Genomic DNA, 24,596 nt, shown 5'->3' with positions numbered 1-24,596 from the left:
GGATCGATTATGCTGTTTTCATGCCAACAATTTCTGTGTCAGCGCTCGAAGCACACAATGCCTGAATCAAATTGAATGGCTTTATACAGTACTACATCAATTATTCTAAGGAACTATTGACTGTTTTTAAAGAACAACATATTACAGCATTTTCCTGGCTGTGGGAGCTTTTCCACATTAATGCTAAAACAGGATGTAGCCTATATGTCAGATGAATTCTCTCCCAATCTGACCTTAAGTTAAATCTACACAGCTGCTTTGTCTTCCTCACCATGTGACATATTATTCAAGTTCAAAATGCATCATTACCTACAACACAAAATTACAGGTAAACACTGTTACATCCATCCATCCAGCTCACCTCACCTACAGTTTATGTCTGACTGCACCCACTTAACAAGGAAAAGAAAAAGTGAGCAGGAGCTATTCCTGCCTCATTGTGTTATTACGTATTGTCACCATGCTTACCTGGTCTTGCTAGACGGGCTGGATTCCTTGAGGTGCAGATCAGAAACATTTCTGAGATGAGATGAAGAGTGACAACAGGAAAAGGAAGAAAAACAGAGAGGGTGAAAAAGACGACTAGAATGTCTGGCAGGAAGACAGTCTGCAAATAAAGTGTGTTTGTTTGTAGATGTTATGTACAGAGAAGGGGAGTGGACCTAAAATCATGAAGTCACCTATTACAGAAACATTTAAATTTTTAAGGAATCTTTATTCAGAGAGACAGAAAGTCAGTCAACAAATACAAACATATAAAAGGCATGACATTTATGAGTTGACCATAGAAAGAGATCTAAATGTGAATATTAGGAGCAATTCCGGTCTGGTCTGTTCTGTTATGTTGAGGTTGATTCCACCATTTAGGTTTGGTGGGTGAGCTATATATACAATTACATTTTGCCCACACTTTTTTCTTTTTTCTTTTTTGCAATCCAACACAAATGACTAATCCTGCCTGAAATAATGGCTAAGTGCCTTATTGTTCCCAGGTTTTAACATGATTGGTTGAGCTGTATAGAAGCTAAACATAGTCATGTTATGTAATGTCACTACATTCACTTTCAAACACACATTCATTATAGTAAAAAGTGAACTTAAAACAACAAATCTAAGAAGGCACCTGAATGGTGTTGTAACTAACAACATGTGTTGTTTAGCCAGCACAACTGCTGTCTTGGAATAATTGCCTTGTTGTTATTTGCCATGACCCGTACAGCAGCTTCATCTGCGGCTGACAGGTGAGTAATTACAGCAGTTTGACTGTCTAACAACATCTTACTCTGTGATGATGTCCATACAAGAGACAAAGATTGAGCTCTGAGAACTGGTTATTTGACATTTATAAGTACTTGTTGTCCCATTTGTGTGTCCTGTCACAGCTGATTTTTTTTTTTTTTTTTTTTGAGTCTACCTACACAAAGTCAGCTTGACAAACACTACCATTGGGGTCAGTATGATATTTTTTAAAAAGACATTAATACTTCTATTCAGCGTGAATGCAATAAATTGAAGAAAAGTAACAGTAAAGACATTTATTATACATTTATCATTTATATACATTTATATTTATCGTTTGAACTTTCTTTTCATAAAAGAATCCTGAAAAAATGTATCACGGTATTCACACAAATATTAAGCAGCACAACTGTTCTCAGCATTGATGATTATAAGAAATGTTTCTTGAGCATCAAATCAGCATATTAGAATGATTTCTGAAGGATCACGTGACGCTGAAGACTGGAGTAATGATGCTGAAAATTCAGCTTTGCCATCATAGGAATAAATTATATTTCAAAATATATTAAATATACCAAAACGTGTTGGCATGCAAATACAAAAGCGATAAAATGGTTCAAGAAGAAAGCATTAAAGCCAAATAAGTATAAATGTGGTGAGAAAATAGAAAACATGAGAGTGAGGGAAGAATAGAAAACCACAGAAAGGCAAGAGAAAGTCCTGTGCTCTGTTTGGGACTCTCATGAGACACAATAAAGACGCGGACGTCCCCCAGAATGAGCAAAAAGAGATGTAAATAGATGAGTTTGAAATACAAAAGGCACTTTGACGGCCAAACCACTTCCTGTTCTCATCCAGACCGGTGATGGTCCAGCCCTTAATAGAGCCTGTCTGTTAGGGGTCACTGCACACCATTAGGATTCATTAGTCTGCTCATCATACATTTCCTTTCTCGCTAGGGACAGACATGGCTCTTTGATGACTGTTCAGTCAAGCAACTAATCTCTGATGTATCAACATCGGTAGCAGTTTATCGTTACAGTCCTGTTCCCCATGTACACATACAATCACAATAACTGAGTTATAAATAGGTACTAACCCTAAACCGGCCCTCAAGTCAATAAGTTTGAGAACCATTGCCCTAACCAAGTAAACTTACTGTATGCATGCTTTTCTGTAGGCCTACTTTTGGAGCAACAGGCTCAATTTATATTTGAATTTGTGTGGCTTGTTGAGGAAAAGCGACCAGATCGTCTTTTAACTTTTTAAAACACCCCTCACAACACATTTTAATGGCAGTGAGATTTCTGAAAAAGCACAATTCATATTTTTTGTATAATTTTAAAAGGCATGCAATCTGTTTGTTTGTATCTAATGATCATGAAAGGTATGCAAGTATGTATTCTGTAAGGTTGTCTGACTACCAGATAGTGTCATCATAAATCAGTTTGAGTCAGTTCCTCAATTATACTGTGATTAATGGCCAGTAGCTGAGGTCATAGTCTGAGCAGCAGGGTTGTGAACTTTTAATTCAATGCCACAAGAAAAAGAGGTTTTACAGTTATGTATCATACAGTACATTTCAGTCAGTGCTTTGAAAGCATTCGCCTAGGTCTAAATGTTTTCAGCACATTTTTGTTTATTATTATTATTATTATTATTATTATTCACAAACAATGTCATGGTTGTGAACTTCGGTAGCCTACCTTGTTTACATTTTCAAATCTGCAGTACTGCTAACTGACCGGAAGAGGACAGTAGAGAGCTGTAAATCGCCCCCCCCCCCCCAAAAAAAAATCAACGTTCAAAAAGTAACGTGTTTCTAATATTCTTGACTAAAATAAGAATACTTTACCACAGATTTTGAAAGAAGCACTGTGTGTGTGTGTGTGTGTGTGTGTGTGTGTGTGTGTGTGTGTGTGTGTGTGTGTGTGTGTGTGTGAGAGAGAGGAGTGGGCTTGGAATTTCAGGAATGGATCTTCACTACAGCCCCGCCTGGCTTGATGAGTGTTGGTTTTGCCAAGAATCTCTGCGCAGCAGACTAAGATGCTCCTCTCACATCAGGAGGTTATTAGTTTGTTTTGTGCTGTAACAATACAGATTAGCATTACAGAAAGATCCTAACTTTAGAATCCTATCTTATCTGTTTGGCAGAGGTGGAAAGAGTACTGAAAATTTGTACTCAAGTACAAGTACCGTTACATTGCTGAAATAATACTCAATTACAAGTAAAAGTACTGGTGTCAAAAAGTACTTAAGTAAAAGTACAAATTACTCTTCTCAAAAACTACTCAGAGTACTAGTTACTAGTTACTTTTTAGTTGGCGATAGTTAATGTATTACCAATAAATATTCAACCAAATCATAGATTTATGTAGAAAATGGCTACTTTTAACACGTTTTTACCTTATTGTCGAAGGACATTAATTAGTGGTCACGATACTGGAATTTCTAACTTCAATATGACACCGTGAAATATGTCAGTATTCAGTAGGCCTAGCCTATCATTTTTAATACCATCGGGAAAACTACCACATACTTAATATTTTAATATCTACGTTTTTGTCCATCCATTTTGTCAATGCATTCATTATTCTCAAGCATCAAAAAGCACAACACTCATTGTAACAGTAATCTATTTGAATGGAAAAGTTTAATTCAAGTCTTCTGAAGAGACACGTCACTGTATACAGTGAGATTTTAATTTAGGCTTTTGTTTACATATTTAAACATTGATCAATAACCATTACAATAATCTAACTTAAATATTTACTCACTCAGTGTATTTGTCTTTACAATAGGGTAATGTTAGTTGCAATAGCTCACACACAGCACTAGGAAGCTTGATTTCAAACTGAATTTAATTTGCAAAAAAGACTAGATTTTTCATAACTTTTGACAACGTTTAATTCAAGAGCATGGAGAGATTGGAGCTGGACGTCATTTGAGTCTGCAGTGAGAACCACTTGGAGAGATTCGCGATTGCACATGATGACACAGTCCCAAAGCGCACACGCAATATCCGAGTCCAGTTCATTCGTATTTGAGAGCTCGCGTCCAGTTTTCTGCGATCACATGAATGTGCCCTCGCGTTACAATATTGCACTCGTGACATCTGCCATTAAAATATGCCATAGCAACTTGCAGGTATTAATACAATTATGCGTAATAGGCCTACCTGCAATCCCGCGCTGAGAGGAGGCGGGTGTGTCAAACTCGCTGTCGTTGAGATGAGAGAATGAGAACGCGCAGCTGGTATCGTATCGGTGTATTGGCCAAAATGAGTATTGATAGATTTTTCAGTATTGATATGTATCAAAATATAGATATTTTGACAATGTTTCTCCAAACTTTCAGTCCAGCCATTAATCACTGAGCTCCTCGCCTCCTTCACTTAAAACCTGCTGCGACTGCGGCGGCTTTAATTCAGTCCAAATATCAGGGGTTTTATTGGTCCGTTTACGATCGAATATTTTTATTGGCTACCGAAATGCCGGTCAAAGATTTGAATATCAATTCAAATTGTACTCAGTAACGAAATGTGATTTTACAAGTAGCGAAGTAGATTACTTAGTTTAATATGTACTTGAGTACAAGTAAAATTACAGATTAAAAAATATACTCAAAAAAGTACAAGTACCCAAAAAAACTACTTAATTACAGTAACGTGAGTAGTTGTAATTCGTTACTTCCACCTCTGCTGTTTGGTAACCATGGCAATTTCAGTTAGGACCTCATTTAGGACAAAAGCTATTACAAAATGACATTTCTTAAGTGCTATAACAACAATATTATGTCAAGAGCTCTTTTCAGTCACTGCATTCTTTTCCTCATGATTCTTTTCTTTTTTCCTTTTGCATTCCGCTGTAATATTATGAAAAAGTCAACATATACTGCACATTTGTGGTCTGTTCTCCCGATTTAATTTACGATTCATGCCATAGGCTAATTCACTGGAATGCACGAAGAATCTCTCTTTTTTTCTCCCCAAATCCTCACATCTCGTTCCAGGTTTGTTTTCACAGGTAAATACAATTTATTATCTGTCAAAATGACCGAAATCACTTTGAAATAGTATCACGCAATGCTGAAGTAAATCAATTGTTTTATTATTATTATTAAGGCAACGTACAGATTACCACAGTGATATTTAACCGTCCGATTTTGCTGTGGAAAGATTCACGCTTTGGGGTTATTCATGGTCTGTTGAAAGTTGCTGATGCTTTTACACTTTTAAATGTGCTTTTAATGTTCAATGGTTGAAAGGTGAGTAGAATAATGTAATGTCATTTTACACCGTTTAAAATACAGTGAGGAAAATAAGTATTTGAACACCCTGCTATTTTGCAAGTTCTCCCACTTAGAAATCATGGAGGGGTCTGAAATTGTCATCGTAGGTGCATGTCCACTGTGAGAGACATAATAAAAAAAAAAAAAAAAAATCCAGAAATCACAATGTATGATTTTTTAACTATTTATTTGTATGATACAGCTGCAAATAAGTATTTGAACACCTGAGAAAATCAATGTTAATATGTGGTACAGTAGCCTTTGTTTGCAATTACAGAGGTCAAACGTTTCCTGTAGTTTTTCACCAGGTTTGCACACACTGCAGGAGGGATTTTGGCCCACTCCTCCACACAGATCTTCTCTAGATCAGTCAGGTTTCTGGGCTGTCGCTGAGAAACACGGAGTTTGAGCTCCCTCCAAAGATTCTCTATTGGGTTTAGGTCTGGAGACTGGCTAGGCCACGCCAGAACCTTGATATGCTTCTTACAGAGCCACTCCTTGGTTATCCTGGCTGTGTGCTTCGGGTCATTGTCATGTTGGAAGACCCAGCCTCGACCCATCTTCAATGCTCTAACTGAGGGAAGGGCCAATACATGGCCCCGGTCATCCTCTCCTTAATACAGTGCAGTCGCCCTGTCCCATGTGCAGAAAAACACCCCCAAAGCATGATGCTACCGCCCCCATGCTTCACAGTAGGGATGGTGTTCTTGGGATGGTACTCATCATTCTTCTTCCTCCAAACACGTTTAGTGGAATTATGACCAAAAAGTTCTATTTTCGTCTCATCTGACCACATGACTTTCTCCCATGACTCCTCTGGATCATCCAAATGGTCATTGGCAAACTTAAGACGGGCCTTGACATGTGCTGGTTTAAGCAGGGGAACCTTCCGTGCCATGCATGATTTCAAACCATGACGTCTTAGTGTATTACCAACAGTAACCTTGGAAACGGTGGTCCCAGCTCTTTTCAGGTCATTGACCAGCTCCTCCCGTGTAGTTCTGGGCTGATTTCTCACCTTTCTTAGGATCATTGAGACCCCACGAGGTGAGATCTTGCATGGAGCCCCAGTCCGAGGGAGATTGACAGTCATGTTTAGCTTCTTCCATTTTCTAATGATTGCTCCAACAGTGGACCTTTTTTCACCAAGCTGCTTGGCAATTTCCCCGTAGCCCTTTCCAGCCTTGTGGAGGTGTACAATTTTGTCTCTAGTGTCTTTGGACAGCTCTTTGGTCTTGGCCATGTTAGTAGTTGGATTCTTACTGATTGTATGGGGTGGACAGGTGTCTTTATGCAGCTAACGACCTCAAACAGGTGCATCTAATTTAGGATAATAAATGGAGTGGAGGTGGACATTTTAAAGGCAGACTAACAGGTCTTTGAGGGTCAGAATTCTAGCTGATAGACAGGTGTTCAAATACTTATTTGCAGCTGTATCATACAAATAAATAGTTAAAAAATCATACATTGTGATTTCTGGATTTTGTCTGGATTTTATGTCTCTCACAGTGGACATGCACCTACGATGACAATTTCAGACCCCTCCATGATTTCCAAGTGGGAGAACTTGCAAAATAGCAGGGTGTTCAAATACTTATTTTCCTCACTGTATATATTATTGCGTCCATAGAGCTAGTCTTTCACTGATTGTTTACAGCTTAACGGAAGTTACACCCATAGCGCAAAGCGTCATGGGGCGTAGGAATAATGTGGATAAGGACCAGGATTTAGATTTGGGCAGTGGTTCTTCTCAACTTCTCAGTATTTCAAGGCCCTCCAATCTACACTGATACGAACCTCTAATACTTCTGCTGTAATAAAGAAATAACTTTTAAAAAAATGTCAGTTGTACATCTTTATTTTTTTTTGTGTTTACAAATTAAAATGGCAAAATAACTCAATTGAAATAATTTTACTTATTTCAATTGAGGGGCCCCTCAATAAATTGAAACTTATTGGGGCCCCTTTGAAGTTTGCAGAGGCCCCCTGGTTGAGAACCTCTGGACTAGAGGAATGACAAGGAATATGCAAGGCCAGAAACTCATTTTATGCACAAGAATGACACTGTTGATGGGAATTTACCTCTATTATATTTTAAACTATACACCCTGTACACAAATGGACAAATAAGAAAAACAAGGAATGGAAAACAATCAGAGCATCATGGGATTAACAGTGGAGTTTATTTCTTTTTATGTTTTTTTAAATGTAGATGTTTACAAAGAGGTAGGAGGCAGGATTCATTTTGGAACCTTAAAAAAAAAAAAAAAAAAATGCACTAATGACTAATAATAACGCTTTTTGTTCCATTTAACAACATTTAAGCACCAGACACACAACGAGTTCACTTCAACATACAGTGCAAATCATCACAGTGTCCAAAGGGTGATTGTCAGAACAGTAATATACAATGTTTGCATAAGGAAGGACTTCTCTTCCACCTCTGAAACAGGCACACAGATGCTTTCACATTTGAGCAGGTACATGGCAGCATCCGATGAGTGGCATAAAGGTTTAGCGAAACAAGTTATAAATGTTTTCTATAATACAACAGGCTCATTTGATTTGATCCATAACACTGTTTTGTGTTTCAGAAAGGAATGAAACATAAATGTGTCAGTACAATGTAACATTTCAGGTGTACAGATTGGTGCAGCCAGTTGCAACAGAGCACCTCTGCACATTTTCAAGCTGCTTATGTCTGGAATAATATTGAAAATCAATTGAAAATGGACAGAAATGAAAGCAGCTTCATATGAATAGAAAAATAACATATCTGCTTGTTCATTAAGTAAAAAAAAACAAACTTGGCCATAACTATATGTTTTTATGTAAAAAAAAAAAATTCCCTCATACATACTTCCCTTACTATGTATTATATGAATTTTCTTGAAAAGGATCTGTCAGTCCTTCACATTCCGGATAGTTAAATAACAAATGGCATTTTTTTTGCATAATTTAAAGGCTGTTTATGCAAAAGTGTATTTAGTGGAACTGCAGAGTTAAGAAAAAAAAAAAAGGAAAAGAAAAGAAAAAATAGAACAGAATTGAGAAACATTGTATTTAACGCAGATATACAGTGCTATACAGTTTCCAATAGGGTTGAACACATAAAAGATTACATGTACAAATTGGCATTGGGATTGGGCTCATGCTTACATGAAATTGTGGCAAAGAGTTTATAACAGCACAAATACATATTTCCATCTTTCTTTCTATTTCCTCCTCAGTTTCCAGTAGTGTTTTCACCGAGAGAAATTGGAGATGAAGGCATCCTGGCTGCTGGAGCGCTTGTAGCCAGATGAAGAGCTGAAGTAGGTCTCGCCATCAGTGCTGATATCATCGTCTTCATCATCATCATCATCGGCGTTCAGGACTGGTGCAGAGTTGTTCTTGCGCCTTTGTGGGTTAACAAAAATGAGCATTTTCAGTTAGACGAATAGTATAATTTTCTATATGCTTTTTTACATTGTCAACATTCTTTAGTGTGTAATGTTGCTGTTTGAGCATGAAAATGGTTTTCAAAAGTTACAAAGTCCACTCCAAAGGGAGTGATTCTCTTTATCGGTAAGCGCTGTTTCTGAAATGCCTCGTTTGTAGTCTTGAGTTTGTTTTCCAGGAACGTACACACATCGTAATTTAACGTAATTCCCGCAGATTGAGTTAGTAGTGTGTTGAAACTTGCGGTTATGGTAAGGGGCGTGACATTTCTGAAACACACTGGAAGTGGTTGACCAATCACAACACAGATCCAGCGACCAATCAGAGCACTTTGTGCTTTTCACAAGGAGGGGCTTCATAGAGAAAGAAACATGGCATCGTCTATCGGCCCAACCCTTTTACACATAGTTACACATAGTGAACCCATGTTCACACAGCAGCAGAATACAGTAGTCAGTCCTGTATTTGAGTCCTTGATACAGTTACGTTCCACCCAGTTCAGTTATTAACAGGAGTAACAACCGCATTCTTGTCTGTCAAGTCATCCAGTGCGAGAGAGACGTTTTGCGGGTTTCGGTACATAACTTACAGTGACGTAGATATGTATCAAAAACCAAAAGGGTCAGAATTTGTGTGTATTGTATGGTTACTGGTAAGAGAATACGGACTTGACTCCTACTGTTCCTGCTGTTAAGGTACTGTGTGAACATTTCGAGATTTGAACTCCATAAACCGACAGTGTGAACGTAGCCATTGTGTCATATATACTTGGACAGACAGATGAAGAGTATAGCTTGATTTCAACAGCACATACTGTGAGATGCCATTCCATCAGTGGTAGTGAACCCAGATCTCAGCAGTACTGCATTCATCTCAGGAAGGCTTGAATCGTTACCTCATCTCGCTGCGCAGTGTTTTGAGCTGACTCTGGAGTTGTTCGTTGGCTTCCTGCTGCTCCTCCAGGTCTCTCTGCAGTTTCTTCTTGTTGTGTTCCAGGCGGTCGATCTCCTCCTCCGCCTCATCCATCTGCCTCTTCAGAGCCTTCAGACGCAAGTTCAACTACACACATACACACCACATCAGATAAGTACAATATTGACAAAAGATTCATCACAATTCAACATTGTTGCACAGTGTTGCAACATACCTAAAAAGACCCATTGAATATTATTTCCAGAATTAGTTTTTGATTATAGTAATCCATCTATGCAAGAAAATCGACTCTTTAAAGAAAAAATGCTTTCATAAAATGTGCAATGGTGGGTTAAAAACAAAGTTAGCTTAGAAGATTTTCTCTTTTTTACGTGTTTCTCAGTGGAGGGATGTTTTAAAACACTTATGCATGCACTAGAAAAAGATTTAGTGATTTGCAAATGCTTCTAAGATTGTACTTTTAATGATATCTTATTGTGTGTTGTATTGTTTTATTGTTATATGTGTATTTGTATAACTGGGCCGTCTAACTTGGCCAGGACACTCCTGTAGAAGAGTTTTTTACACTCCTGTACACTCCTGTTTTAATCTCAGTGAGGTTCTCTCCTGGTTAAATAAAGGTACAAAAAAAAAAAAAAAATAAGTTTGCTGCTGACCTGATCTTTCTGATCCTGCAGTGAATGATGCTCTTCATCTACTTGCATCATCATCTCCTTCACTTTACGCTCAAGCCGACGATTCGCCAGCTGCAGGTTAGCTCGATCCCTAATAAATATTTAATGAAGTTACATTTTTTTTAAACGTAATAACAGACATTTTACAAAAATCCAATGATGTGCCATCTAGCACACTAGTTGCATTAGTTACCTCTCCTCTCCTTCCAGTCTTTCCTCCAGTTCCTGGATGCGGTTCTCCAGCTGGGCCACCAATCCCTCTTTACTAGGCTTGTGAGATCCCTCCAGATAAGCAATCCTGCTCTTCAGATCCTTATTCTTGACACAGAAAAGAAAAAGGAATGTATAATTATATGTAAAGAAGGTTACTGTTTTGCAGAGGTCGAGAGCTACAGATGACGGGTGGTTTAAGGCATTGATCAGAGACAGACGGGGTTGTTTTTTACCTGTCTCTCCAGGGAGATTTTGTCACACTCCACATCCTGTCTGCTGGCTCTCTCCTGCATCAGCTCATTCCTCATCTGCTCCAACTGTCACACAAACACAGCCAAACAAACATTAATGGCAAACCTCCCTAACGCAACACACCAACAATAACAACCTCCTCTTCAACTAAAAACATGCCAGTTGTTTGTGAAGATCTTCCCATCTTGTCTGTTCTTTACATTTTGCTTCACACATTTGGAATAAGGAGTCCTAAAAGACCATAAGATTTATATTTTCATGATAATTTATATGACAATTCATTTTAAAAACCAAATAATTTGGTGATATACTATTGTCCAAAAGTTTATAGTCAGTATGATTTTTAAATATTTTTATTTATGCTCACCAGGACTGCATTTATTTGGTCAAAAATACAGTAAAAATAGTAATATTGTGAAATATTATTACAATTTGAATTTAAAATAACACTTCTATTTGAATATATTTTTAAAATGTAATTTATTCCTGTGATGGCAAAGCTGAATTTTCACTAACTAAGGCCGTTTCACACTAAAGATGACAACTATAATGATAAAATCATTCTAAATATCAAAGAATAGCAGAGTCCACACCACAACTATAACGATAATGGCACAGAGAAACGATATCATTGCAATGACTTTCAGAACGATTTTTGATAAGCAATAAAAACATTGACAGCCAATCAGAGTACATTCTGCTTTAAAGAGAGCGAGCAATTAAAACCGCAGACGACAAAACTGCAGCGTGCGCTTAGAAAATAAAACAGACCGATATTGTGCATTGGTGTGAATGCATATATAGTTATGGTTATAGTTCTTGGTGTGAACGGGCCTTTACTACCGTCTTCAGTGTCACATGACCTCATCATGAAATCATTCTAAAATGCTGATTTGCTGCTCAAGAAACATTTCTTATTATCAACGTTGAAAACAGTTGTACTGCATTTTTGTGGAAACCATGATGAGTTTTTACCTTTCTAAAGGATTTTTTTCTCAAATTGATATAATGGATAATACTTGGAGCAATAACATCATATACAGAGGCTTACTCTTTTTTTTTTTTTATTACCTAAATTGAATGTTCACATTTCTCTATAATTCTATAATTCATTTACAAAGCACATGCCTGAAATTCTCCAAACAGACAATATTTCTCATGGACCCCAGTCTTCCAAAGCATTAAATGCATTAAAAAGATGTTAAAAACTTGCCTTAAGACAGTGAAGACAGATATGGAAGAAAAGATAAAGATTGAAAAGGAGAAAAAGAAATCGATGGATGGAGAGAAGATGGCTCTTTTTGTCCGCTGCCAGGCGCTAAGAGTGGATGATATTTTATGCCAATTAGCGTGTGACAGCGGGGCTCAGGGATGAGGGATGGGCCGCGTGTGCCGCTCTACCCTGCAGGGCGCTGCGTCAGCAGAGCAGAAAACACACTGAAACTAATCAAAGCACGAAAGTGATACAGACAGAGAGAGAGGGAGAGAGCCAGAGAGCATGTGAGCAAAGAGCGGGAGATTACTCTCATTTAGACAGCCGCTCATGCACCTGCTGCCATGGACGCAGGTGTGCCCATCCTGACACCACCCCACCCCGTCTCCACAGAGCCCTCTACTGTTTCCACACAAACTCACCTCGGCCTTAGCGTAACACTATTGTGTCATTATGTTTGCCTCGATTCTCTATTTCCAGACAATTAAAAAAAGCTCACACGCTCCTCTCCTTCATAATCTATTAATCACGTCTTCAGCCCCGGTCTAGATTTGCCGCTTCTTAAGAGGTCTAAATGTAGTGCGACAGGTGCAATCGGACAAGCGCGCCAGATTAGCTTTTGGAAACAATAAGCGAGAAGACAAATTTGGGCTACTTGTGAAGAAAGTTTGAAAAGGTCCAAGTTCAAGAAGCCATGGGTCCAAACAAATGATGCATGATCCTGAAATTAATTGGCTCGTTTTTAACAAACTTTTCCAAGTACACATAAAAGTCTGTCTTGCTTCCAGCAACGAAGCAACACTTTAAGACTGACATTGTAGAACAGTCATTGTTTCTTAGGAAACATGCATCATCTTTAAATCATCTGGCAAAAATGTTCCCTTCCCGGCCTTATCGGTCAGGAAGGAAGAATTCTCTCCGGCCCCTTGCTTTAAACCTCTGCTTTGGCGATTCTGGATGTTCGGAGTAAGCTTTGCCACTGGCCGACTTGAGATGCATGGTCTCTTGCATATTTTGGCCAAAGTAAAGCTTTAGAGAGAGCTCTTAATTGATGCCTGAAATTCAGACGGACACTCTTTCACCAAGAGGCAGGCTGCCAAAGAGAACGATTACGCAAGATCCATTTACAATGCACTCCCACTTCATCTTTCTCTCACTCTGGTGTGAATTAACTCTGAATCTTGAGTGCAACTTTTAAAAGAAGAATCCCTTCAAAAAGAAGAAACAGTGGATCAAGCGTTCAAGTTTAATTCCATCACTTGTATTTTACCAGCATTGAACAGTGCGTGTGTGTGTGTGTGAGGCTTTTAATAAAGTACTCATGGAGAAGGAGATCTTGAAAACATCTCAATCTACATTATGAGCGGCACAGGCATTATTCAAAATTGTATTCATGCATTTATACAGTTGATTTTAAGGTAAATGCAAAAATGCCAGCTTTTTAACATCATCTAATGTGCATAGTACTAGTAAAAACAATTTAATCAAAAGGCTTATGATTAAACATTTGCCATTAGTTTGTTAGACAAATACATTATGTGTGAATTTTTATTAGAAACTAATATTTTAAACCATTTAAATGGATGAGATAGTGAGGAACATGTAGTCAACAAGTGTCCAGCATTCTAGGATGCACCTCATAAATAAGAGCTGGGATAAGAGCTGTAATTTAGACTTAAAAATCTAAAATAAAGATAGTTTTGGTCACTGCATATTTCCCATATATCCGTTTGTGTCGTTGCGTAATTGTAATCATTTCACTATTTGGTACTGTAAAATATTAATAACAAATGTTAATAACAAAAAGTCTCACCTGTTCTCTTCCTCGGTCTATTCTCTCCATCAGCAAGTCTCCACTCTGTCTCTCCTCCTCCAGCTCAACCTCTACCGCAGACAGACGGTCCTATTGACAGATGAAAACACCTTGTACATTACAACAAATTTACATTACAACATAGTCAGCGGTTCAATAAAAAGCTGATGACAGTAAAAAGAAGACATGTCTCTATTAGTGCTGCACCTCCAAGACTTTGACTTGTCTGGTTTTGTCATTCGAGTGGGCTTTGGTCTCGGTCTCGACCTCAAGTTCAAAAACCTTCTGCTCCAGGTCCTTCGCTCTCTGCAGCGCTTCATCTCTGTCTTTCTGACACTGACGTAGATCCTCCTGCACATGAGCCAGCTGAAACACACAAACACATTCACATTCTAGTCTCGGATAGCTGTGAACAGAACAGAACATTTCCAGAACTGATGTAGGGAGAAAATGTGCAGAGTTCCATAGTGGATTTTAATTTGGTCAAGATGTGATCAGACAGAGTTACACTCTTATTGGTATCTGAAAGCATAATTAAATAAGACATAAATGGAGAGGGATTTATAATGATAAATAGACAGACATACACAAAGATTTTTTTATGTTTTTAAAACTAAGTATCTTATGCTCACCAAATCTGCATTTATTTGATGATTTTTTTTTGATGAATAGAAATTTCAAAAGAACATAATTTATTTGAAATAGAAATATTATATTTGTAACATTTTAAAATTATTTACTGATTATTTCTGTCACTTTTTTGTCCAATTTAATGCATCCTTGCTGAATTTAAGTATCAATTTATTTAAAAAAAAAACTAAACTACTGACCCCAAACTTTTGAACGGCAGTGTAAGTGGTGAAGGATTTATAATATAAAATATTCTAAAATATATTTATTTATAATTTATATATATTACAGGAGCAGAAGTGTGATATGGCACTATATCAGCATGGTTGTGATCCTTGTATATATGTATGCATGTATGTGTGTGTGTGTGTATATATATATATATATATATATATATATATATATATATATATATATATATAAACATGGATCACAACCATGACTATATAGATATATAGTCCCGCTAAACATCATTACAATTTAATTTGAACCATGATATTCATGCTGTGCAACATGCACAGTAAATCTCTCTTTTACATGAGTTCAACCTTTTGCTGTCCTGTTGTTGCAGTTACATTTTTGGCCACAAGATGCTGCCTTTGTCAAGAGTGAAGTAAAACGCATGTGAAGTGTACACAAAAAAATTATTTTGAGCTTGACGTGATTTTAAAGAAGAAAATGGGTAACAAATACTCGGGGAAGCAGACTAAAATGAGTAACTGTGTATACTGCATGTAAGAAGCATCTAGCACGTTTTGATGTGTGTGATTTGGTTTTATAGAGCAGAGGTGTATCGCTCAAGAGGAAACAGCTGTAGGAGTGAGGTCAGGATCTGTATGAGGAGAGTGTGTCAGAGAGGAGAACATGTGCACGATGGAATTCTGGGAGGATGAGGTGTCAGTAGGTCATCGCTCAGACCCAACACTCCCCACGGGAACACAGCATCCTTCTCTTCCTTCACACACAGCTGTGCAGAGGAGGATGTCTCACTCCTTTCTTCTTTCTTTGTATCTTTCTTCTTGATGCTCTCTTCCCTTCTCCACCCATGAACTGATATTTCACAGGCAGCAGCACAGAATTACAGTGCTGAAAGCAGGCCATTTTACACTCTTGTTCTCAGCTCATAAAGTGTTAATGAGATGGGGGGGGGGGGGGGGGGCTCCAGTCCCCACTGTTCCATGGGACCTCATTCACAGGGCTGACCTATAATGCCTGCCTGATTCTCATATCAAACAATAACATTCCTCAAATGCCACAGTGCTGACAGGGTTAAAGCGCATAACAGCAGAGGTCAAAGGTCAGTCCCACTTGGGGTTGTTGAGTATATAAACTGAAAGACAGGGACCGCGAATAGGAACTGAAGTGACTGAAAAATCTGATCTGCCAAAAGAATGTCGGCCGATGATTAATGGTGGCAAGGAACATTCCAGGTGTTTGACACAGAGATAGTTGATATGAGGATATTCATCTCCAGAGAGACAGAGATAGTAACTGAATAACAAGTTATGCAAATGATATTTAACACGGCATTTGACGGAGTTTACATTGAAATATAACTCCAGCTGACTGTTATGCTTTTTCAGAAACGTTTTCAAGAAACGCAAACTTAACTTTGACTATACACTCTTCCCATATTTACATGATTTTTTTGTGCTGTTGGATAAATAGACCATAAACTCTGAGCATAAGGGCTTACACACTGACATGCTCCTCCATGTTTCGTTTTCAAATGTTTAGCTTGGATAATCGTACAAATAAAATGGGATTTTCCTATCTGTATTCCATGTCAAACAAACTGCATAAGAGGACATTCTTGGACATGTACCATGGTAATACCATGGTTTTGAACATTTTTACACTATTTTTTAGCACTTTCCTCCTTTAAAATCTTGGTAAATGAAAACGCTAACCACTGAGTAACAACAGAAAATGGAATTACCGCCTGATATCATCAACAGTAACACCACAACAGTACTGTTTTTTTAAGGGATTAGGTCCACCAAGGTCTATAAAGTATACGAGTATGTAAAGAAAGTTCAAGATAGAGGACAACTATAAAAGTTTTAATAATCATTCAAATTCAATAAGAATAGGGAAGTCCACACTAAAACTATAACGTTAACGACGCAGATGAACCATCACTGAAATCACTTTCAGAATGATTTTTTTACAGCTAAACAATGCCAAAAACATTGACAGCCAATAAGAATCCACCGATTTTAAAGAGAGTGAGCTTTTAAAGAGGCAGAACACATAACTGCAGTGCACAATTATAATAAACATAACTATGTTAGTGTCCGCACTAATAGATCTTATGGTTATAGTTATCGTTCTTGGTTTGAATGGGCCTTAATTAAGCAGTTGTGGCTCAGACCAAGCTGGTTTAGTCCAGTCAAGTTTTTTGAACATGTGCATTTCAGAATTTAGAAATGATCTGCTTTGTTTTTTCGACTTGGCTTCAGGTTGGTAGTTTTTGCTGAACTTTAGCCGCCCTCCTCCACCCACCTCCTCCTGAAGGGTCTTGGCGGTAAGACGGGATTTCTCCAGCTCCAGTCCTCCCTCTCTCAGCTGTTTCTGCAGCTCTGCCATCTCCCTCCGGTTCTTCTCCTTATACATGTCTATCTGCTCCTGCAGCTCCTGAGTCGAGCTCTGAGACGCCTCCACTATCTCATTCATCTACACAGACAGAGAGAGATATTGAAAAACCAATAGTACAGAGGAAAACTAAATTTGTCAATTCCTCAATTCATCAGTTTCACCCTAGGTGTCGGTGACACAAATCACACTAAAGTTGTATAACCAGCTCAGGTTTTGTGTTCCTCAGTGAATTCAAAATAAAGCATGAAATGAAAGCAAGACGAAAACTTGTTTAAAAGTTTATTAAGACCTTTACATGATTAAAAAAAAGCACAACATCATTCAGGGTTAAGTCCAGTCTCTCACCTCCCGTTGAAGTTTCTCCACAGTTCGGTCCAGCAGCCTCCTCTCATCTTCAATCTCATTCTTGGTGTTTTTAAACTGCTCTTTCTGACTCTTCTCCTCCTTCAGTCGCTCTTGCAGCTCATGGCGCTCTTGAGTCATTTTGGTCAAGTTTCTCTATGGATGGAAAAGTATCAATTAACAAAGTGAAGCATGACTTCCCTTAGGCCAATTACTGAAACAGTAATGCAACTCTGATAGATAGATAGTTTTAACACTGTGACCAAAATAAAAAAATAAAAAAACATACATTTTTGAAGTTGTAAACATTGACATTTAGAAGAAATACTACTGTTTCACCACTAATTTAGACTTTCATACACTACTTTTCAAAAGTTTGGGGTCAGAGAGATCATGAAAAATGTTTATACTTTTATTATGTAAGAAAAAAAAAAGTAGCAAACACATATCTTAAAATATGTCAGTGCCATTGTTTTGTCTCAAGATGCAAACCAGTAATGTTTTTTTCTAAGGCATGTTTAAATGTCAACTTAAATGTCCTAATTAAACTAAGGCCTAATCCTGGCTTAATCTAAACCCTGTCTATGAAACCGGGCTTAAGACTTTTACATTGAAACAAAAATACATTTCTGTTTCAAATACATGAAGCAGAAATGTTTTCAGCATTGACAATAATAATAATAATAATGATAATAATACTACAGCAGCAGATCTGCTTATTAGAATGAGTTCTGGTGGATCACGTGACACTGAAGACTGGAGTAATGATGCTGAAAATTCAGTTTTGCACCACAGGAATAAATTACATTTTAAAATATATTAAAATAGAAAACAGTTATTTTAAACTGTAATAATATTTCACAATATTACTGTTTTTTATCAAATAAATGCATCCTTGGTAGTATAGTATAAGAGACTACTTTCAAAAACATTAAAATAATCTTACTGACCCCAAATTCATAACAACTCAACCAAACATGATTTATTAATATCTCAGCTCCTGCTCAAAGTTGGGCTTCCCAGGTCTCACCTGCACGTCCTCTAGGCGTGTGGTAAGTGCATGGTTTGCACGGGTCATTTCCTCTTCCTGTTCTCTGACCTCAGCGAGGGACTCCTCCAACTGCCTTTTTTCTTTCTAGTAACAAACAAACACATTAAAGATGTTTTACTTCTCTGTGTCTGCTTTTCTAGACACAGATTAAGCATTTCCCCCAGACTAAAGGGGAAGAGTTAACAGGGAATCAATGCTGATGGAATTCCCGACAGGACAATCTTAATCTTCGTCTAGGGAAACGGCCTCAGGTCGATGTAACCATTAGAATGCAATATAAATCGAATTGGTATAAATGTGTATAAATATAAGCGTTTCTTTTTCACACTCAAATCAAAGTGAGAATTGAAAGTACCTCCAGGCGGCCAGCTCGCTCCCCCAGCCTGCTCTCCTGCAGCTTGGCTTCATCAATGATGCGGTTGAGTTTGGTCACTTCGTTCTCCAGCTCATGTGCCCTCTTGCGAAGTCTCTCCACCTCCTGAGACAGACGGCCTGCCTGGCCCTCGGACACCTTCTTTGCTACCTCCACTTCCTCCCTCTCCTTATTGGCTGTAACATTGTTCTAGAGAAAGAGCACAAAACAGAGATAGAGAGTGTTAAATATACGTACGTTATGCACAATTATCTTGAAAACCTACATAGTTTCATTCAGGTTCCAAAATGAACACCAGATGCAAGTAAAATTGTTTTTTTTTATTAAATAAAAATGGCAGATGCTCAGCAACTTTTTTTAGAAACTGCAACACTATATGGTTCACAATTAGACTGCAAGAACATTAGCCTGTCCCTCGCTGGTGTAATAAATGTGAATGATTCAAAGTTATTCAAACTGTATATTTAAGAGAATATCTTGGTCATAATATTAAAGATTTATCTAAGCTTTCTTTTCTCTAGAACTTCCTGTAGAGGCATGGGCTCAGTAAGAGTTTTTTAATGTTTTTGAAAGAAGTCGCTTATGCTCACCAAGGCTGCATTTATTTGATGAAAAATAGTTAAAATAATAATATTGTGAAAATATTATTACAACTTAGAATATCAGTTTTCTATTTGAATATATTTGATTAATTCCTGTGATGGCAAAGCTGGATTTTCAGCATCATTACTTCAGTGCCACATGATCCTTCAGAAATCATTCTAATATGCTGATTTGCTGCTCAAGAGACTATTATTAATCTTATTATTATCAATGTCAAAAACAGTCTGGACACTTTTATAAAACAGCATTTATTTGGAATATAAATCTTATGTAACATTACAGTACCTCTGATCAATTCAATGTATCCTTGCTGAATAAAACCATTAATTTATATATATATATATAAAAAAAATTGAACGGTAGTGCATGTGTAATATTCCTGCATTAAGCCATCAGAATGAAATATGAGGGAAAAAAAATAAAAATCACAATCAGTAAATCATTGTCTCTGGGTGAAACGGTCCCACATTATATATAAAAAATATATATATTTATATATAAAAGCTGTTTAAAAGTTGCATTTTAGACTGTAGTGCAGGAGCTGCAGTACACATCAAGTCAATGAACTCCTTGAACTGAATGCGACTAATGGAAAAGTGAGTGTAGGGCAACAGGCCTCTGACCTTTGACACCCTCTTAAATTATGTGGGCCAATATAAATGCAGTGAATCACAGGCAACAGAGGTGAGGTTAAGCTGAACGGCCCTGTACGATTTATTAGCGCCGTCCATTTAGAGTCAGCTAAGCATGTCTCCTTCAGTTTCTCAATGACTCAACCAGACACATATACAGTTTCCTGATTCCTTAAGCCTTTTGACGAGTTACAGGTTCAGCAGCCGTCTCCGAACGTGAACAAGTTCCTTAATTAGGCTGTGCTCTGTTGGTGACTGCCTCTTTGTCTGGTTTGTGCTTTTGCTCGGCCAATATTACAGAGCACTCGGCGTTCTTCTTCGCCAACTTTTATGAATAAGCGAGACTGTCCTGTAGAGCAGCTGTACGTGTAAATGCATTGTGCCATTTCAAACTCATTCTGCAATTCAGACACCCATGGACAAAGACACCTAAACCGACACACACAGAACTCCTTGTGGGAATTTCAGCTAACAAAACGAGACAGCTGTCATGCAACGAAGGATATTCTTTATCCTGTTGATGACAGCTCAAAGATTACACACAACACGGATGGTTCCAGAACTGGATGAGCAGGTAGATCGTTTGCTATGCATCAGAGAATGTCACCCAACTGGTCTAACCATCCACTGTTTGCAACTGTGGACAAAGACAATACTTCAATTATAGCTAAACAAAAAAACAAGTTCTAGCCTTATTTCACTACCACTGAGATAGTATTAAATTAGTTCTTATTTTTATATTTTCCGTTTTTGTTTTAATTTTAGTTAAAGTTTAAGTCATTTTGTTGTGCGTTTTTGTCATTTCTTTAGTACTTTTCATTTCAGTTTTAGTTTAGTACATCAAGTTAAACTAAATGAAATTTGAAAAATGTTGCCCTGGCAACTAGCTTAAACAAAACAAATTTAAGTGTTTTTTTTTTTTATATATTATTTCAGTTAACGTTTATTTTATTTCAAGAAATGGAAATGTTTTGTATGGTTTTAGTTTTAGTTAACTATAAAAACAATCAAATTAGTTCAGTCTGATAAATTGTTACTGTAGTCAACGTTATTTGTTTTACACATTTCTAATGTGCTTTTTAGAATTCACAGAAGTAAATACCTTAGATCAAGATAATAGAGACATCCTGCAACAGGTAAGAGACACCAGTTCTTTAGACAGTGTCTAAAATACCTGTGCTCTAATGGAGTGGAACTACAATTGCAAACCCTATGATCAGTGAACATCCAGACGACAACACACAGCTATTTGTGTGTGTGTGTGTGGGTTAATGTAAAGTCATTCCAACCCTAACACAGCAACTCATAACACAGTGACTCATTAGCAGACCAGGGTGGATTTATGTCAGTTCGGCTTGCAGTTCAAAGTCCTGAAGCCCCTCTAAGAATCCTTCCCTCTCTCTCCCCGCTGGCCTTACTGGTCAGTAATGCTTAACTCATTAACTATGATACCTCCCAAAATAACCATGACCACCCACCCCCAAAACAAACCAAAACATCCGTTACACCACACCACCACCCCTAAACTACAGAGGCCAGAAGGTGATGCCTCGCTAATATGTACCTAGCATAAGACAACATACTCTATGCTTGCAAAACTGCAGGAGATAACATTCACTGACAAAGTTTAGTAAGCAGCGACCTTTTCAAATTGTAAATATTAACGTTTTTGTCTTCAGAAAAGCTGCGGCTCGACATGAGGTGGCTTATCATGATGTCTGTGTCCTTCAGAGAAGGTTACAACGGTTTAATTGTGGCAATATTCTCTTCCCTTTACTTGGAGTGAGACATTTTAGTACTGATAAGCTACAGGACACGAGGATAGCGCTGAGAAACTGTTGCATTGGGTGAAAGTGATTAAACTCTTTTTTTTTTTGTATCCCTTTCCCTCCATGCCCCAGTTCCCGCAGTCAGGCCTTTGAAGAGCAGAAACTGATAGAAAGGGAAGGGCAGAGAGTAGTAATGCTTGTTTCTGAGCTTCTTTTCTTGACAGAGGCATTTCAAAGTCTCAGAGAAAGCAGCGTGCTCTGAATGGTGCTCTAGCCTGCTCGGGCTGTTTATGTATAGTTGGGCATTAACCAGCATTGTGAGTGTGTTTAAAAGCTTGAGAATAACAATAGCAGGAGAATCACAATCAGTTCATGAACTCCAAGCAAGGATACAGAGTGTCCTGAAGCTTTGCGGCCTAAATCTTCACAGCACCGTTTTAGTGCCTAAACCTTCAGTGAAACTAATAAACCTGCCTAAAGCCACACCAAATTCACAATGATTTTCTCCTTCACATGCAGCACTACTTCATAAGAGTTAAACCTCTCTAATCCACTCTCAAATCATTCAAGTTTACATGTCAGATTTATAATCTGACGGGGTACAACATAATCTTAAAGCCATCCAGAATGCAAAAGCAAAATTTAATCACAGGTCAGACCCAGCACCAAATGGACTGCCAGTCACACCATTTACAAATATCCTGCTCTACTCTTCATTATATATAAATATTACAAAGCCCTTAAAAAATATGAGATGAGGAAAAAAAGTCAATTCTTTTGCATTCTCTCGCAATATATTAAATATTGACAAAAAGTTAAAGTGGAAAAAGAAGTCACATTTGTCTACTGACCACACACTAATATTATTTAAAGATCTGTTAAAACGGTTTAGATTTAGATAAATTATCACTAAAAAGAAAAAACCCACGTAATTTCCCATTAAAACACAATGACCTTCATAAATAAATCACATGTAACAAAATTGTTACAACAAACCACAACTGTGCACAGTGTTTCAATGCTCTGCATTGTTCACTTAACTGTAATGATGAAAATGATTCACTGCATTGACACTTAACTGGTCCCTCAGCAAGTGTAAGCAGTGATTTCATCTACATTATACTCAGAATGTGCAAAACTACAGGAAATCCTGCTTTCCTTGTGTCCAAAATTCAGATCTGTTTTTACCTCAATGAAAGCAACCAAGCTTGTGTTTTCATTGTGAGAGCCAAGGCCAATTAGTCATCTATTCCTATGGTCAACCTTTCAATGTGACTTCTGTTTACATGCCAGGCGCTTTTCTCAATAAGTGCTGTAACTCGACAGAAAGATAAGAATACACAACCATAGGAACATAAGCGACAGGTCATACGAGGTTCTTGAAACTTTATCAGCCAGGCACAAAGTGCTCAGCCTTTGAATACCACAGCAACACCAAAGACTCAAGCTTCACTCTGGCTCCAAACAACACCGGGTCTGTTTCTGCATCTTGGTGGTATACGTTACAATAGCTTTGCTCCTAAACAAAGAGGCGCATACACACAAATGTGCCGAAGCAGGACGAAATGCTGAGGACAGGCGAGAGGTGCTCAAGCTGGAAATGAAAATGTGCTGCTTGAAAAGCACTGGCTTCTTTCCAGCTGCATAAGACGCCAGTAATAACCTCCTCTCGTCCTTCAGGGAGGGTGAGAAGAAAACATACTGTATTCTTTCAATGAGGAGGGTGGCAAGCAGTTACTGCAGGGGTTCAAGTGCACACAGATTTCAAAAGCAGAGAACGTAAGAAAGTTCAAATTAAATCTTGTGCATGACTTCTCCAAATGTTTGTCCTAGCAGTTGTAGAGTTGTAAACCTTTGTTGTGGTGAAATGTGTTAGGAAAGTATGTGGCCCGGGATGCATTAGGAGGACACATTACAAAACAAATGTAATCATATGAGTTTCTGGTGATCAGAGAGATCCCAGAACTTTTTGGAATGTGTTCTACTGCCAAATCTGCTACGGAGGCCACAGAGAAAAGTTGCTGCATTCACAAATGGTGGGGAACAGCAACACTGTCGACGTTCATTTGCTTTTTGTAAGCTACCAAAAGTTTGGGGTCAATGAGATATAAGATTCAAAGAAATGAATACTTTTATCAGCAAGGACAGATTAACTTGATCAAAAGTGACAGTAAAGACCTATATAATGTTACAAATGATTTCTATTTTAAATAAATGCTGTTCTTTTTCTTGCAATTCCTCAAAAATGTTATCGGTTTCCACAAAAATAGCTTTCAATCAGAATATTTAGGGACTATTAGCCTGCAATATTTAGAGAAAATTAGCCTGTATGGCTAAATCTGGCACATTTACATGATGGACCCAATGTACGTTGTTCCTTTTAAAATAAAGAATAAAGAAAGAATAAGAAATATGTCTTTAGCTTTATATTAGAATGATTTCTGAAGGATCATGTGACACTGAAGACTGGAGTAATGATGCTGAAAATTCAGCTTTGCCATCACAGGAATAAATGACATGTTGAAAAGGT

The 24,596-nt window shown here is 37.7% G+C and overlaps 1 protein-coding gene across 1 annotated transcript in view; it reads right to left on the bottom strand.

The window, feature by feature from the left end:
* Positions 1-7,693: 7,693 nt before the first annotated feature.
* The window catches only part of cgnl1 (cingulin-like 1), a 31,377-nt gene continuing 14,474 nt past the window's right edge, over positions 7,694-24,596 (bottom strand). The window contains exons 9-19 of the mRNA XM_084108891.1: positions 19,045-19,251; positions 18,669-18,773; positions 17,642-17,794; positions 17,204-17,374; positions 14,276-14,434; positions 14,069-14,158; positions 11,024-11,107; positions 10,771-10,895; positions 10,560-10,668; positions 9,866-10,029; positions 7,694-8,928 (exon numbers count right to left, since the gene is read on the bottom strand). Coding sequence (XP_083965017.1) covers positions 8,775-8,928; positions 9,866-10,029; positions 10,560-10,668; positions 10,771-10,895; positions 11,024-11,107; positions 14,069-14,158; positions 14,276-14,434; positions 17,204-17,374; positions 17,642-17,794; positions 18,669-18,773; positions 19,045-19,251 — 1,521 coding nt within the window. The 3' untranslated portion in view covers positions 7,694-8,774. The remainder of the gene's footprint in view (positions 8,929-9,865; positions 10,030-10,559; positions 10,669-10,770; positions 10,896-11,023; positions 11,108-14,068; positions 14,159-14,275; positions 14,435-17,203; positions 17,375-17,641; positions 17,795-18,668; positions 18,774-19,044; positions 19,252-24,596) is intronic.

Source organism: Abramis brama (assembly GCF_963993115.1).
Source record: "Abramis brama genome assembly, chromosome: 3".
Lineage (NCBI taxonomy): Eukaryota > Metazoa > Chordata > Actinopteri > Cypriniformes > Leuciscidae > Abramis > Abramis brama.
This window is presented reverse-complemented; position numbering and strand designations above follow the sequence as displayed.